This window comes from Nelusetta ayraudi, unplaced genomic scaffold (assembly GCF_046127955.1).
Source record: "Nelusetta ayraudi isolate G7.1 ecotype Tasmania unplaced genomic scaffold, CSIRO-AGI_Nayr_v1 ptg000092l, whole genome shotgun sequence".
Taxonomy (NCBI): domain Eukaryota; kingdom Metazoa; phylum Chordata; class Actinopteri; order Tetraodontiformes; family Monacanthidae; genus Nelusetta; species Nelusetta ayraudi.
In genome coordinates this window covers 3,650,001-3,667,192 of record NW_027466142.1, presented here as the reverse complement: position 1 = coordinate 3,667,192, position 17,192 = coordinate 3,650,001, and the positions used below count along the sequence as shown (strand labels likewise).

Sequence of the window (17,192 nt, the reverse complement as noted above, 5' to 3'; positions counted from 1 at the left end):
CTGCTTGAGTGACGAGGCTTCTGAAGACTCGACCAGGTAATAAGCTTGACGACTCAGTGGAACGGTATTCTAACTAGAGTCTTTTCAAAACACGCGAATAGCCTGCGAACACATTACAAAGTTAAAAGCCTCACGCTGTTCATGTTAACCAATGGAATTCTGCAACGTGTCGTCACTTGCGTTAAGCCACGGTAGCATTTACAGTAAATCGCACAGGGACACAGGTGTCCTCTGAAAACTAGTTTAAATAATATGAACCGATTTAAAATACACATTAATATCATACATGATATATGTACGGGATTGGAGAGTAGTGCCAAAGTCCAAGAAAGCGTTTTCTTTAAATTCCATTTGGTTTTGTACGAGGAGATTTAATTGTCCATCTCCAAAACGACATGAGCACTGTTTTGTTCATTGTTTTTGTTTTGTTTTTAACATTAGGTTTTCTGTTTGTTTCTGAGTATTGACAAAAGACCCATATTTTAGACCAGGGGTGGGCAAACCTTTTGACTTTTGGGCCACTGTGGGTTCTAAAATTTAACAGTGGCGCCGGAGCAGGAGCAGATGGATGGAGTGTTTTGGTGACCCACCTCATAGGAGGAAAAATAAATAACATATCATGGGATATATAGAAAATGTTGGTACAGTAGTACTTTACTATCAATTGAAAATGAGCATAAGCACAACTAAATATCTGTCTTTCAAGCCCCGTACACTTGATATAATTTCTTCAACTTCGGTGGGCCGGATTAAAAAGCTGAACGGGCTGCATGTGGCCCCCGGGCCGTAGTTTGCCCGTGCCTGCTTTTAAGATTTGCCATTATTGTGACTTTTTATTGCACACATCATGTTCAAATGTAGAGAAAAACATAATCCAAATGTAGCTACCAAAGTTGTGCGTGACTGATTTCTGCCTGAACCTGCAAACTCACTGTGGCGTTTGATTTGTGCAAAGAGACCGTTTCTTAAAAATTGCAGGGTGCTCCAGCGACGAGCTATTATTGAAGCTGTTCCTGGCACCCCCAGGGCGGAGGCTGGAAAATTATATAGTCTCACCAGTAGGTCCTGGCCATTAGAAGTCCATGCCAAATTACCCCTTAAAGTCCAAAGATGCCGTCAAAAAGTAGATTAGAAAGGATATTGGCTTCTTCCGATGCAGCAGTGGTTTTAGTTTACTTGATTACTCAGGTCCTTAACTTGTCTCTAAGACCTGGCCCCCAAAAGAGGGTTCCACTTCTTATTCCTATGATATAAAAGAATAATATAACAATATTGTCTCTTGATATAACTTTGAATAGTAAAGCAAACGTCTTAACCAGTCGTCAAGTGTTTGAGGTGGTTCTTTATTGAAATAAACAATGGGATTAATGCGCGTTGGCATGTCTTCTTGTGCTCAACAGTGACCAATCAAAGATGCCACAGCCCACAATAATGCTGGTGATTACAGGGGATGATTTTGGCTACTGTCCTCGGAGGAATCAGGGGATTGTTGAATGCTTTCAGGCTGGTGGGATTTCTAATGTGTCATTACTAGTTAATGCATCTGCTGCCAAAGAGGCAGCCGACCTGGCAAAAAGGTAATCTATCAGCATGCTCTTTCAGTTGTTGTTTGGTGATTGCTTTATATGTAATCACAATCATCGCATGTGTCATGATGTTTTTCATGTAATCATATATATGTATATATATATATATATATATATATATATATATATATATATATATATATATATATATATATATATATATATATATATATATATATATACATATATATATATATATATATATATATATATAGCTTGGGGTCATATATATATATATACATATATATATATATATATATATATATATACATATCTGTATATATATATATATATATATATAGCTTGGGGTCATATATATATATATATACATATATATATATATACATATCTGTATGTATGTATGTGTTGAGCTCATCCTGACTGATATTCGTGATAATGTTAATTAATGTTCTTAGAGCCTTCCAGTAGATTATTTCATGACCCCAAGCTTTTGAACGGTAGTATATATCAATAAATCAAATTCCATTTTTATTTATAGGGCACTTTTCATACAATTCAAATGTAACTCAGAGTGCTTTACAACAGTGACAAAAAATGTCAAACAAAATGATAAAACCTATATACTGTGTAAACATATTTAAAACAAATATACCTAAACAAAAAAAAGACCTGTCCCTCCTACTAAACACACACACACACACTGTCCATGGGAAGACATGGCAGGGCCGCCCAGGATCAATTGGAACACAAACTTATTTGACAGTCCACATTGGGAGGAGCTGCAGGCCAAAGCCACAAGGGCCGCCAGCCCTCCTATACCCCTGAGCTCGGGAGACAGGCGGACCTCCTCACCAAAGTGGGGAGACACCCGACCAGCTGGGCCGAGGGGACAAAAAGACAGCACCCCCACCAGCAGGGCAGACACAGCTGCCAGTGTGGAGAACCCCCCCCTGAGAGCGCTGGAGTTAAAAACAAAAACCTTCAAAGCATGAGATACAATAAATGACAAGACAATAAATAAAGTGAAAAGATCAGTAAATACAGTTGATTAAATATAAAACTTTAAATGAAAAGGTCAGGTGAAAGGTCGGCCGAAAGGCTGATTAACAAGATGCGTCTTTAACCTTCTTTTGTAAATGTCAACAGCCTCTGAAGTCCTGAAGACAGGAGAGCAGGGTGTTACAGTCGTCTCAATGACAGCAGATAAAGAATGAATTGGCACCTCGGTACATTAGTGGCCAGGGAGAGAAATGGATGCACTCTGGCTATATTTTTTTGATGATAAAATCCTATTTTTGGTATATCTTTGAATATGTAGGTTGTGTAAGTTTATATACGTGCTTATTGATAGGACAAATAGATCAAGCCCCACCCCCACTCCTCCTGGCAGCCACCACGGTAGAGGAACTCTGTGGTGGAAACGCTTGCTGGCATCAATTTCTTCTGCTTTAAACCTTCTCTGGTTGCACTATATTCACTTTGTTGCCTTTCTAACTCTATACATGACTATTTGACTTTAATGAGACCCTGTCTGGCACCTCCTCCTCCTGTTATGTCCTTCTGCACCTTTTCATTTTCACTCTACTTTTCCCAGTTGATTTGTGAATTCATCGAAACAAACGATGTCTTGTTTTTTTTTCTTCTGTTTTTTGCTTTAAAATAAAAGCGAGGCGATTTATGCTTCTGGCTTGTGAATGTAGAAGCTAATGTGGGCTGGAGCTGCGATTCCCTTCCGCCTGGCCTTGTGTCAGATATATTGGTATATGTAGTGTATAATGGTACATTTTCACTGAATTCATTTTAAGCCATATTAACCGGTTACATTGTAATTTTGGGCTGCTTCGCTTCGCTCAACATGGTTCCTCTAAACAACGAATGTGTAGTGACAGTCAGGCTCTATCAGGTGCTAATCTTAAATTCTAGTTCTTTAAGTTTCAGACAGTGACGATAATTTTGATATCGATTGGGGGGGGGGGAAATCACACAAACATAGAAAGGCTTTGTCCCTTTTACGGAGTTAAATCCTAAATATTTATTGGACATTGTGAGGGTAGCGTATTAACACATGAACAACCTCTGAAATAATCTCTACTTGTCAGGCACAACATACCTATTGGGCTTCATGCAAACCTCTCAGAAGGCATTCCAGCATGTCAGAACCACCAGCAAGTCCAAACACTCATAAACCAATGTGGCTTCTTTCATGGAAAAATGGGCTTCCGTCAAGCCTTACAGAGAGGTCAACTCTGTGTGAAACAGGTACGTTACTTAACGCGATAGCTTGGATTAAAAACATTGGTTCTTTGCAAAAAGGATGTATGATCTGTTCATCCGTCCGTCTGTCCGTCTTCCAAGACGCCTAACCCTCTCTTGCCGTAAGCTTGGTGTAGAGCACAACTTAAACCCTGACCAAAAAGCTAAGGGTTTACAGTAGAAGGGTGGAATTCACCAAGGCAGATGAAACTGTCAGACTTGATACTGTAAATAATCGCATTACCTACCTGTAGAGCATCATGAGCTGCCCAAGCCTTTCTTTAAAAAAAAACAAAAAAAACAAAACAAAACGAAACTGGTAAACAAAATAAAAGACAAAAGTTAAGAAGGCATTTTATTCTCACAGAGAGGTTTTTCTGAGTGGGCCGCTTGAGAACCAAACCTGAGCTCTTTAATAGGTTCAAGCATAACGTGGTCCATAATTAAAGGCCATTAGGGGATTTGCATGGCATTAGACACCAGTAGGACATGGGAATATATTGTATTGTGAAATGCGTTGTATTCGCTCAACGTCCAAATGTTTTGTTTCCTCAGGTAGAGCTAGAGTTGAGAGCCCAAGTCGCACTTTTCAAAGACTTGACAGGCCACCTGCCTCACCATATGGATGGACATCAGCATGTGCATGTGTTGCCAGGTAATGTACAGTTTCACGGTGAAAAGAAAAACAACATAAAAACTTAAAAGTCTTATCAAATAATACACACAATTTCACATTATATAACATATAGACACAGATTACAGATTACGTTGATCAGATGTCTTCCATTGTGTGTTTGCAGAAGTGCGTGAAGTGTTTGCGCAGGTCCTGTCAGATCTAAGGATTCCATATACTCGTGTTCCAATGGAGATAGGTTTGCATAGCTGCCCATGGCTGCCAGCACACCTCCAACGGTTCTATACCCAGGTGGAGAAGGATGCCCACGACTCCATGCCTGTCTTTGCACGCTATGGAATTAGGTCTGTCACTCTGGATGTGTTAAGAAAAAAAGAATGAGGCTAAAAAAAAGGTTCACATGGGCTTTTCTGGGTTAGTCATGTGACTGGACCTAAATTGAAGCATCATTGTGTTTTTATCTCCACCACTTTTAAGAGAGTCAAGGTGTTTAGACATAGATAGGGATAGATAAATACATCGTAACGTAATTTGATTTTCCTACCCTTAGAACGGTTCATATTTATATATATAAGAAAATACATATAGCAAGAGTCTTGCTCCCAGCAGTCATTTTGCACCAACATATTATTAAGGAAGCCTGGTGTGGACAATCCAGGTCGCCTGACAACGTGTTTCGTATTCATTGTGAACACTTATGTCCTCAAATAAACCAACGAAGAAGAAGGTGGACCAGGTATCCAGGTTTGGGTGTGCAGGCCACTGTACTTCACTGGCAAGCTGAGGAGGAGGGAGAGTGAAAGACACCACAATCTAAAATGAAACCACTTATGTCGCTATTTCTTCTTCAAAATCTCCAAATATTAAACACTTAACCTTTAATCTATTTTTAATATTTATTTTTTTCTATCTGACTAGATAGCTATACCCATCACATATAGGAGTCATATAGCTTTTATCTGCACCTTGCGTCATGTGAAGGCCCCTTTAGGAAGTTGGGCTGTAAGCGCTTTGTCAGGCAGCTTGATGGATTTGTCGTTGACGCTCAAAGTGAAGGTTCGCTAACATTGTGCTCCCAACACACTGACTCTGTCCACAGGTGGCCAGATGTGTACCTTGGATTGACCACCATGGGCCAGCACATGTCCATCCCCAACCTACAGAAAGCTCTGAGGCATTGCTTGACTGCTAAGCAGTCGGCCACCACCTCCAGTCATCCAGGCACTGAGCTGCCTGCGCTCACGGCAGAGCTAATGGTACACCCTGGGTATCCCAGTCGGCCGCATGAAGGAGGATGTGGAGAGGGCCCAGATGACTTTTCCCAGTCTGACGACAGACAACATGAACTCCGTATTCTCAGCGATCCGTCACTGCTGGCCCTCTTCCACCAGGAGAGAGTACAGCTCTGTGCCTTTAAAGACCTCTAACTGGTGCAGTGGGTTCTGTTGGAAATCAAAGGCTCGTCTTCGTCAAAGTTTCCCTTTTGTTTTCTCCTCTAAGAGCAAACAAGACGGCAAAAAGATTGCCCCCAACGGGACCTTCTGTCATTTAAGAGGTGCGATTGGAAGTGAAAAACGTCATTGACGTCATTTTGTTTTGGCCATTGGTGTTGCTGGCTGCTCTTTTACAAAACTCATATATGCCCTTTCACTGCACAATCAAATGTTATTACTGGCATTGAGGACTGCATTCTTTCCAAAGCGGAGGTTTCCTGTTGTCAGTGGTCTGTCTTGGCAACACAATCTTACGGTTTCATTTAAAGGTTGGGCCGGTTTCTCAGTGTTTAGTTGAGAATTACCTCTTTCACACTGTTAAATGTTTTATCGATTTTTTTAATTGATTATCGCAAGATCCATTTCTCACTTTAGCACAGTGGCACTTTCATGATCAGGAGGTTTTCAGATAGGAGTTTTAGCCATAGTATTGTTTATTTTGGTATATGGTACATTACGTATAGGATGTTTTAACTGCCATGTTGTCCATATGCAAGGAGGTAGGAAAGGTAATTCTCTGCAGGAACTTGAACCTGTTTGTTTAGTTTTTTTTCTTGTTGCCACCCCTTCAATCCCATCTGTCCGTTCAAGAAAACACTTGTGTTTTCAATCTTTATATAAAAAAAAATAATACAACTGTGATCAAGAGTCTTCGAATATTGATTACATAAAGGTGCTACAAGCAATTTTCATTATATTCCAGTGCGAGGTAATAAAGTACTAAAGTACACGATGTGAAGCTTTAGTGGTGTTATTTAATCTGGGCAGAGTGTCACATCGCACTCTGTCTGGTAACCTTTTCGGGTCTCGGGTGGGTGTGAATCTTCGCCTCAGCCTTCAATCAATCAACTTTAGTACAAGCACTAAGTTCACATCCAGGCTTCAAAGCGCTTTACAATCACAGAGAACAACCATGGGTCCTGATACAACATCGGCCAGGAAAAACTTCACAGTGGTAAGAAACCTCTAGCAGCTCCTCCAGCTCCGCCTCCTGAGGTCTTGCTCATCACTTGCTGGGGAGACACAGACCTGCGCATATGCTTGTTAGTGCTGTATGGTTAGACTAGATGATGGAGGAGTTCAGGTGGAAGAGGAACATTGGCGCAGAGGTGTAGTCTAGTTAATTCCAGTGGGTATATTTAATTTTAGCTAATGTTAGCATGCACAGCTTGATAACTTGGCATTAACATTCTTGCGTCATATACTTACTTACTTAACATTTTCATTGCTCTCTCAGCAAGTGCTTGTTGTTTTACTAGGAAGGGGGCGGAGCCTATGAATGAATCCATCAATAAACTTTCTTTGTAAAGAGCTAAATCACTATCAAGGGTGTCTTGAAGCGCTTTGTACAAGCAAGAGAACATCAACTGATCCCTCCAGAGCAAGCAAGGAGCGAAACTCCCCTGTAGGAAGAAACCTGGAGCAGGGCCAGATTCCAGAGTGATTCATCTGCTTTAAACGGTTGGGTGGAAAGGAAAGGCAAAAAATGAAGAAAGAGAGACAGAGACAATAAGTAGAGAGAGAGAGAGAGAGAAGTAGCCAGAGTGGCAGACAGGTCAGTGTGACTTGCAGTGTGAACAATACAAGTATTTACAAAGCTCTCATAGATAGATAGATATGTGTATGTATAAATATGTATACGATTTACGTATACAATTTTTGTATTCATAAAAGCTTGATATACTGGTCATAAATATGTTAATACATATTACAATAAGAGTAATTTGGTTTTCCTACCCACAGAACAGTTCTTATTTATATATAATATACATAGACCAATAAGGGTCCTGCTCCTAGTTAGCTGCCATCTTGCACCGCCATATTTCTAAGGAAGCCTGGTGTGTACAATCCAGCTGCCTGACAGCACTTTTCGTATTTAGGGTGAACACTCGCGTCCTCAAATAAACCAACAAAGAAGAAGGTGGACAAAGTATCCAGGTTTGGGTGAGCAGGCCGCTGTAGTTTACAGAGGGTGAGTGAATGAGCGCTGCAATCTAAAATACAACTTCTTTGTTTCCTCTCAAAATCTCCAAATATTACACAGTTAACCTTTAAGTGTATTATAAAGGACTGTTTTGGTTTTGGTCGGAGATCCTGAACACAGATGGCGAGGTGGAGTCATGGCACCAGGACCTTCAGGGCTGGGTTTTCCAGCTCTTGGGGTCGTGGTCATCACCGAAGTGATGGAGGTGAGAGGAGCACTAAGAGGTGGAGTTCCATAGCCTCTTTGTTTTTGTTTGCTGTGCTCAGCTGTGCTCTCTAATCTGTAAAAGTGATATCATTTGTACACATTGTAGGTTAATGTAATGGTTCATGTTAATAATGTCAATTTATGAAAATTACACGAATAAATACATAAATCAAATCATTAAATGTGTTAACATCCATGTTTAATCTGCCATTTAATCACCCATAACAAAAGCAAGAACGCAATTAAAGGTTTTTTTTTATTTATTTTTTTATCATAAATTAAATAATTTATGCCTGGAGCAATTACTCCTACGAGGCATTGGAATTGTACCAGCAGTGCAAGGTGTATTAAATTCCACTACCAATCTATTAGGTTAGTCTGTAAGTTCTCTTTGATGTTTACACCCACCAGCTGATTTGTCTGGTACACCTTTGCTCATGCTGGTTTGTTGCCCTAACTGTCTTATTTGCTTTTCAGTGTATTTTGAATGTGCTTTTACTTCACATGGGTATTTATTTGCTAATTTATACATTCACTCTGTATTTTTTTAAGGCAAATTTACTGGGCTGTCTTTTGATATAATGCTGAATGAATAATAATAAAAAAAAAAATGCCATGATCTTTTTATAGTTTTTGTGGGCGTCTTCCAAATTCAATAATCAGATTGAATAATTTGACATTTAGATACAGAAGAAGTATTTGCAGGAATTCAGGCAGGTACATAGCAGAATAGTACAAATCAAACATAAGATTTACAAATTCACAAATGTGGGGGTGGGGATCTGTGGTGTGTGTATTTATACATCTATATCTATAGATATATAAATATATATACACATATATATTTGCATCTATGTTCATTGTTTTTTATTGTTTACCTTTGCCCGTTTTTTTTTTTTTCTTTTCTTTTCGCTTGGTGTGTCCTTCGAATACAAAACAATAAAAAGTTGACCAAAAACAAAAAGGACCCTGTTACAGAGTACTTTGGTACTTCCTCCACATCTTCATTGAAACCCTGAGGTGTGTGGGCTGATGGGCTTCACTCCAACTGTAACATCCCAGTGACTAACAGGCAGACAGAGAGGCTGTATTGACGAGCCGTCTTTATTATGAAACAATATTGGGACCAGATTGAAACAGTTGTTACATGATGATTAATTCCGCCACTGCGGTCCCCTCCCCCCCACCCCTCCCGCCCGGTCCTGACACGCCCCTGCACAGCTCGTCCCTCCTCAGATGCCTTCAAGTGGACCCGTTTTCTCGGACTGCCTCCAAAAGCCCAGGCTATCGTCTCCTCCCTTCCTGTCCTCCAATGAGTCGGGTCCTTCCGTCAGTCATTGGGATGCCGGAGTACCGTCGCGCATATATATATGCATTAATTCTAGGTGCGTTGCAGGACTCCGTCTCTGGTGTGATGGTTAACGTGGGTGCCGAATGGTAAAACAAAGACATGCACAAAAGTTTCCAATGAACCAAAACAAATTCTCTCAAGTCAATTCGCGTCAGGAACAATCTAAGAGGAGGACAAATATGAAATGATTATGGGTCCAAAAAAGCAAATCAAATGCTCTTTTATCGTATCAGAGGAGTATAAACTGTACAACAAGAACACCTCAAGCAAGTACAATTGAGAATATTCAAAGAGTTTTACTTTAGCTTGCTGTAACGTGACATGATGCATACAGTGGAAACGTTATGCACTGGATGGTCCATTGCATTTCAGCAATTCTACGTTCTGCCATTATTATCTCCTATTCCCGAATTACAGATATGTACAGCGCAACAAAAAAAAAAAAAGAAAAAAAAAAGAAAAGTAGTAATGGAGGGAAGTAAAAAGATTTTGCAGTCGGCACACACTACAGGTCCTCCCTATAGCTTATTTCAGTCACATTTTATTAGATTAAAAGAGTACGGGGGGTGATGATGCTCAAAAGAAAGTGATTCAGTGAACCATAACTAAGAGATATTTAGTTTACATGAGAGTATATATAGAGAGAGAGGAAAACCGGAGGAAAATCAACACATCAATCTTGAGTACTTCCTTTTCACTCTTCATTTGAATATAGCGTAGATTTTACTTCGTTTTATTTTTTTGTTGTTTTTTTTTGTTGGAATCTCCACATTAAAAAAACTGAAAAGAAATAGATCAAAGGCTCAAGTTAGAGGGGAGGAGGGAGGTGCGGAGGTGGGTGGGTGGGGGGGAGAGAATGCTGTCTGATCAACAGAGTCCTGGAGGAGGGAGAGAGGAGGGGGGGGGGAGTTTTGGCGCGGTTCAGCCCTCCACCGAGCTTCCTCTCGTCCCCTGGAGAGGGAGGATTACGGAGAGGACTGGCGGAGGGGAGAAGGGCAGAGAAGAAGAGTAAACGAGCAAGTGGTAAAGGTTTTTTGAGGGCGGCGAGGGGGCGGGTGGGTGAGAGGGGGGCAGGGGGGGGGGCATGGATGTTTCATTGGGCGAGTGAGACAGAAGGCGAGGGAGGGAGAGAGGGCGATACGCCTGTCAGGTGATCAGTCCATTGGCCGCTTTTCGCCGTGTTTCTTTGTAAACTCTTCGGCATTCTTCAAGAACTTTTTACGATCTTTCGAGTACTCCTCCGCTAGGTCTGCCCTCAGGGGGTGTTCGGGCTGGGGGTCATTCACCAGCGCAATGAGCGACTGAATTACTGCAAGAGACCATGGAGAAATCGGGTTAAGACGCAAAACCTTTGAGATTGTTAAAAGTTTGTTAAAAAAAAAAAAAAAATACAAAAAAATACAAAAACAAAACCACAGTGCGCAGCCATGCTGTTGACACCTGATGATATTAGAGTAAAACTCTGTACACCAACGATTAGAAACTGAAATCTATAAGATTAGAAGATACTCGCCATTTTCTGTATCTTGTTTGTCGTGTTTTTGTATTCACTTGACTCACTCTTGTAATTACTGTATAGTTTATTTTTTGTATTGTTTTTAGTGCTGCAACAGCGTAGTTTCCCAATTTGGGATTATAAAGCATATCTATCCATCCATCCATCCATCCATCCATCCATCTATCCATCTATCCATCTATCCATCCATCTTTCTATCCATCCATCCATCCATCGATCTATCCATCGATCTATCCATCCATCCACCCATCTATCCATCCATCCATCTATCTATCCATTCATCCATCTATCGATCCATCTATCTATCCATTTATCTATCCATTCATCCATCCATCGATCTATCCATCGATCCATCCAACGATCTATCCATCTATCTATCTATCCATTCATCTATCCATCGATCTATCTATCTATCTATCTAATGACGTTTTTGGATGTTTTTTCCTGCACGCAAACCTTTAGTGAATGAGGCCCTGAGGGTGTTTCCACATTTGTGTCAATCGTGTTAATGAACAACTTGATTGAACATCAAACACACTATAAAATGGAGCAAAGGAACTGAGCAAAGAGCAAAACCCAGCACCTGGAAGGAATAGCCGTGACATGGGCTTCCTGGTAACAACCATTCAAAGGTTCTCGACTCAGAATGCCCAATGACATTCTGGATAAAATTCGTGTCTTCTGAAATGATGAAATGATGGTCTTAACAGCGTCTTTAAACACGCGCTGAAAAGAAGAAAAGACTCTGATATGGGGGATCTAGGCCTGCAAAATTCTGTTGGAATCATTTAATGGGAATTAACAGGAATTAATGGGAATATATGGGAGATAACGGGAATGTATGGGAATAAACAAGAGATTTACAAAATCCAATATTGGCCCTCGACAGGGAGCTTGTGGTTGGGGAAAAATATCTTATAATCAGGCACACTTGAATATTTCAGCTATTTCCTCATTCACATCCCACAGCAGTGTGCTGCATAAAGGGTTATTGAGGCCACACCCCTGTTTATTCTGTCTGTCTGCCCCTGGGCCAATCTGCCCATCCAACCTTCACCAAACATTCTACAGAGAAGGACGGAGCCGAATTCGAAACCACACCACGAGTGAATCCCGTCTCCTGGGCTATAAAACTATTCAACAGTTTGCTTAACATTCAAGTAGTTTATCAACCATATTCATTTAAATGCCACTGCATTAATGTTTACAATTTTTCTTTTGCTTTTTGGTTTTAAAAATTGATTGTTCAATACAATAATTAAAACTCAAAGTTCTACAACAAAAAAAATCTATTAAAACATCATGTTACAATTGAATTATATTGCATAGATATCTCCTTGACAAAAACTGTCATTTATGTTTGGACTTTATATAGTTTGTTTAAATTATCCAGTTCCCACTAAATAACCATAAATTCACAATAATTCCCACTAAAAGTTCCAATTGGGAAAGCTTCCAAAATTCCCCACGCAAAGTTTGTGGAAATCTTCTGGAATTTGAATAAAATAATCTCTTCTTTTTGTCACCTGAACCAACTTATTTAGCTTTTCTTACAGGTCAAGTTGAACAGGATATTTTGAAGGCAATATTTTGCACCTTTTTTTTCAGTTGAAATCCTAAATTAATATCCGCCCAATATCAGATGTGAATCTGCTGTATTTAATTGAATTACTGCTTTAAATTGATTAATGAAATTTTAACTTTTAATCGAAATGCAATTGTTGGTTTGATCAAGACATTTTTGATAAAACTGTCATTTAATGTTATCACTTTTCTATATTTAAATATTATACGCAACTAAGTGGAATAAATGTCAATGTGTGAGGCACTCAAAACATAAACTGAAACCAACACCCAAAACAAACAGAAACCTACCTTGGTCAGTTTTGGTGGCAGGTTTCCAGTTCTCTGCGCTGATCACAGGCAAGCACACCTGGCCCTTCTCATCGATGTTGGGGTGATAGATTTTTGTCTTAAAAGTGATCTTAGGAGGTTTGAAGGGGTACTCCGTTGGGAAAATGATTTCAATTCTGAACGCGCCTTTGTCATAAGGAGGGTTATCCTACAAGAAAGAAATACAAGAAATTGTTCTTGAGAGTAAGCAAACCAATGTAAGAAATAAAACAAAAAACAGTCATCCATACTGAGTCACACTTACAGGCACAATGAGCCCTTGCCATGACAACAGGTTTGATTCCTCAACTTGAATGTTTCTGAAGTTTTTCATTCCAGATCTGCGAATCTCTTCAAGTTCCTGTCAAGGTAAAAAAAACAAAAACCCACAAGGTTATTAAAGTTGAACATAGGAAAGAAAAATAGTGACCCTTTATGTCTTTTATCAGCTATATTATAGATGTATTGTTAGAGATGCCTACTTTCATGACGCAGCTCGTTTGCTCTCACATGAGCAAACATGAATCAGAAATATTTCACAACTTTTAAGAAAAATTTTGTGAAATCAGCTGATTTCATTGAGAGGACAAAACAAGGAGTCTGTTTCTTGAAGAGAAGAGGTTTCACCCCATTAACTCTACTGAGGGACCAACGCACTCAGGTGCATGGTCTCGTCCAGTGGTCTCCAAACTTTTTTAGCAATTCGTTGACGAATTGTTACGTGGCAGGGGGGGGGGATTATGACTGCCTTCATGGGGGCCGGACAGAGACACGCAGCGGGGCCGTAGTTTGGGGACCCCTGGTCTAGTCTCTGGTCTCTTTAGCAGCGAGGGAGACTAACATGCAGCAAATACAAATGATTAAGGCAAAAAACAAAAAAAACAAAACCCTACATATCTACCTACTTATTACATATGGTATATTGAACTGATTTGTTGGTAATCGTGCAGGCCAAGGCAGCAAAATCAACTATTTCTGCACAAAATGCAAAAAGTATGCAGAGCCCGCATGATTTCATATTCCCTGCATTTTCTCTCTGCAGAGAGTTGAAAAACTTTGCACACTTACTTCAAATTAGCAGCCACTGCGTTGGGAACGCTACACAATTACATTATAGAAAGACTTGGAGAGACACAAAATCTGTAAAAAACCATGAACCCTGAAATCGAGGTTAATCAAAAGTCTCTGTTACCAACCAAATTAATAGGGGAAAAAAGTTCTGCAGTTTACTAGTGTCATAAATGAAGCAGATTATTTTGCACTTCATGCAACTGTGTGTTGGAACACAAGTGGAAACTACTCCTTGCCTCTATCCGAGCCCCGTCACTAACCCTCATTTTAATTCCAATCAGAAGCAAGTAGGGACGAATCATTGCTGCTGATCTCTTTTACAAAAACAAAAACATCTTTACACAAATTTCATGGACCCAGTTTTAGAATAGAATAGAATAAATATTTATTGTTCACCAGCGTGGAGAATTGTGTTTGGCTCACCAGCACCGGAGAAAGACAAGGACAAGTAAAGAGTAAATTACTGTAAAAACAGAAGCTGCGAGAGTTCATGTCTGTGGGTCGGTCACTTGGTTGATTTATAAATGAAAACTGCATTTGTTTCCAGGAGCAGTTAAGAAGCTCTTAGTGTAAAGAGCTTCTTCTGAACCGTCTGAAGTAGCCTGTGAAGGGAAACCGTGTTCCCCAGAATTGCTCTTAGCCTAGGAAGCTCACTCACAGATCCTGCAATGCCAGGCAAATCAATATTACACTATGAATAATTAAAGTGTGCAGACATATTCTGATCCATTTCATACTTTAGATTTATATTGTTTAGCAATAGTTGCTGACAGCAAAGAATAATAAAATGAATAACAAGTGTGTTCCTGTTTGAGCTTTATGCACTTGGCACAAATAAAGCAATTATCCTGACTATCATTTATCAGAATTTGTTTGCACACATCCCAAAACTGCCTAATGAGTCAACTGCACTCAACAATGCTACTGGGTACAACAAAAACACACTCACCAACCACATCTACAGCATTTAGGGTCACACTCACACCAGGCAAGGTTGAAAGTGCCCAAGCACTTTCAAGACATAGAATACGATACGCTTGGCCAGTGTGAGGGCTCCATGCCGTGCTTGAGCATGGTACATTTATGATTAATTATAAGCTGGTACAGTAGAGTACAGCAATGCCCAAAGTCTGTACAGCACAGCAAATCATTTTGGACAAATAATTAAAGAAAAAAAAACAAAACATTCACCTCACGCCTGGTTTCGCTAATAAACTGTTGCAGCAGCGTGAAAGCGCTTTAGATGCCCCACCATCACATCCTACACACCTACTTCCCCTGTATGTATAAAGTCAGAGAATTAGTGCGCTGGGGAGAAGCGCTGTATGTGAAAATGTGTTGACAAAGTGCTGTGTGATCTATTTGTGTCTGACTTTTAATGACAAGAATGATGCACCATCACTACTTTTATCAACATACATACTTGATAAGTGTCCAACCATCTCTTCTACCTATTCAACCCCACCTCTCTTCATTTAAACGTTTCTCTCAAAATTGGTTGAAATTACGTTTCTTTTTTCATCTCTTTAACCTCTGTTATACTTCCTTCTTCTTTCAATCGAACTAAACTAAAATTATGACAGGTGATAAAAAGAATAAGGACAGAAGTCAGGCTGGTTTTTATGTCAAAGAAAAATGAATAGTAGCTGATTTTAACCGCTAATCATTACATGTAGCGTCCACATCAGCACCCATATGTAATTATGAGAACTACATTTTATTGTTACACACTACATTCAAAGACTAACACACACACACACTCACTCATAGTTATAGTAAGTGTAAGTTACTTTTAGGATACGACTCAAAAGTTGGAATTTGCGAGTTACAAACTTCCCTTAAAATCACGTCGCCTCTGGTCGCACAAGCAATCAGTCAAGCAGACCCGAGCATGTGGAAATTAAGACATAGATATTGAATCTGAATCTGTGATTCAGTTTTGAACGTCATTGAAACGTCATTGTGAGCAGTTTGAATTTGCTGTGCTTGACCTTTGCTCTACTTTTAAGATATCCAGGAATACGTACTTATTCACACATTTGTGTTTCATTATGAAAAAAAAAAAAAGCATTTTATCAGATTCGCAAGGATCCTGAAAGAAAATTATTCACAATTGAACATTCATTACAAGTGCTCACACTGGGTCCAGTTCAATCTTTCAAAACGTATATTCCAGTTTATATATTAAAGGTTTTCATTGCATCACCAGAGTAGGCTGAGGAAAAGTTGAACAGGTAGTAGTAGAAGTCTGTTCCGGCAGTATTATTCCCCATGCAAAGCCCCCCTGGAGGACTCAATGGGCCTGTAGCATTGGCTCTATTTTTTTCCTGTATAGTTTGATCCCCTTTGAGACTTAGCAGTGAACTTAATCCACGCTCGTGTCATTCATTTTTTACTCTGTTTTTTCTTAATGTAAAGATATCTAAAAGGGACCATGTAGAAAATATATGTAATTGAGAGGTACTGAGGATATTTTATTTAACCGTGATTATAACTAGTCAGGATTATATAAACTGGAATTACGACTTGTAATTCAGTTGCAGACGTCCATAATTCATACAGATACCTACATCTGAATTGTAGATCTGTGTAATGAGAACCCCGTACAATCACAAAAGTGACATCATTTCTCCTACAAAGAATGTCTTTGAGGATATCTGACATGACAATTGTGAATAGGAACAATGACAATGCAGATATCTGAAAGGATCTTTTTGACTAGGAAGAATTCAATTACAGATAATTGCAACACATATCTAGTCTAGCCAATACATTTTAAAACAGTAGCATGAATGTAGCTTCTTTATAATGACATGTTGTTCCTTCACATTAGTTTTTAGAGACAAGATATTCTTCATTAAATCAACCTAATTGTGGGGTGGTCATGTCAGTGTGCTTAAATAGCACATTTTACAAATACAAGGCTACATCACAACCAACAATTTATCATGAATAACATTATATTAGATATAATAGCTAAAAACAAAACAAAACTATACTTTACAAATAATAATGATAATAATAATAATAATAATAATAATAATAATAACAATAATAATAATAATAATAATAATAATAAATATAAAGTGATTGTTGCTTATAATGACTTCTCAGTTTATACAACTTTCTGTTAATATTGATGGGTAAAGCAGAAGAAATCCAAACAATATTTATTGAGCAACTTCAATCAATATTGTGCTTATGATACAAATGTTTTTTGGGAACGCCCAAACCCTAATTTTA

General features: G+C 39.2%; 2 protein-coding genes across 2 annotated transcripts in view; one reads left to right on the top strand and one right to left on the bottom strand.

Moving 5' to 3' along the window:
• The first annotated feature begins 1,400 nt into the window (after positions 1–1,400).
• ydjc (YdjC chitooligosaccharide deacetylase homolog) lies at positions 1,401–6,644 on the top strand. Its single transcript, XM_076046943.1, has 5 exons — positions 1,401–1,577; positions 3,647–3,806; positions 4,356–4,455; positions 4,601–4,778; positions 5,534–6,644. The coding sequence occupies exons 1-5, from the start codon at positions 1,414–1,416 to the stop codon at positions 5,859–5,861; spliced, it is 930 nt and encodes a 309-aa protein (XP_075903058.1). The 5' UTR covers positions 1,401–1,413; the 3' UTR covers positions 5,862–6,644.
• Positions 6,645–9,750: 3,106 nt separating this feature from the next.
• LOC142902113 (ubiquitin-conjugating enzyme E2 L3) overlaps positions 9,751–17,192 on the bottom strand; it is an 8,935-nt gene continuing 1,493 nt past the window's right edge. The window contains exons 2-4 of the mRNA XM_076046945.1: positions 13,144–13,239; positions 12,861–13,047; positions 9,751–10,778 (exon numbers count right to left, since the gene is read on the bottom strand). Of these exons, the coding sequence (XP_075903060.1) occupies positions 10,624–10,778; positions 12,861–13,047; positions 13,144–13,239 (438 nt within the window). The 3' untranslated portion in view covers positions 9,751–10,623. The remainder of the gene's footprint in view (positions 10,779–12,860; positions 13,048–13,143; positions 13,240–17,192) is intronic.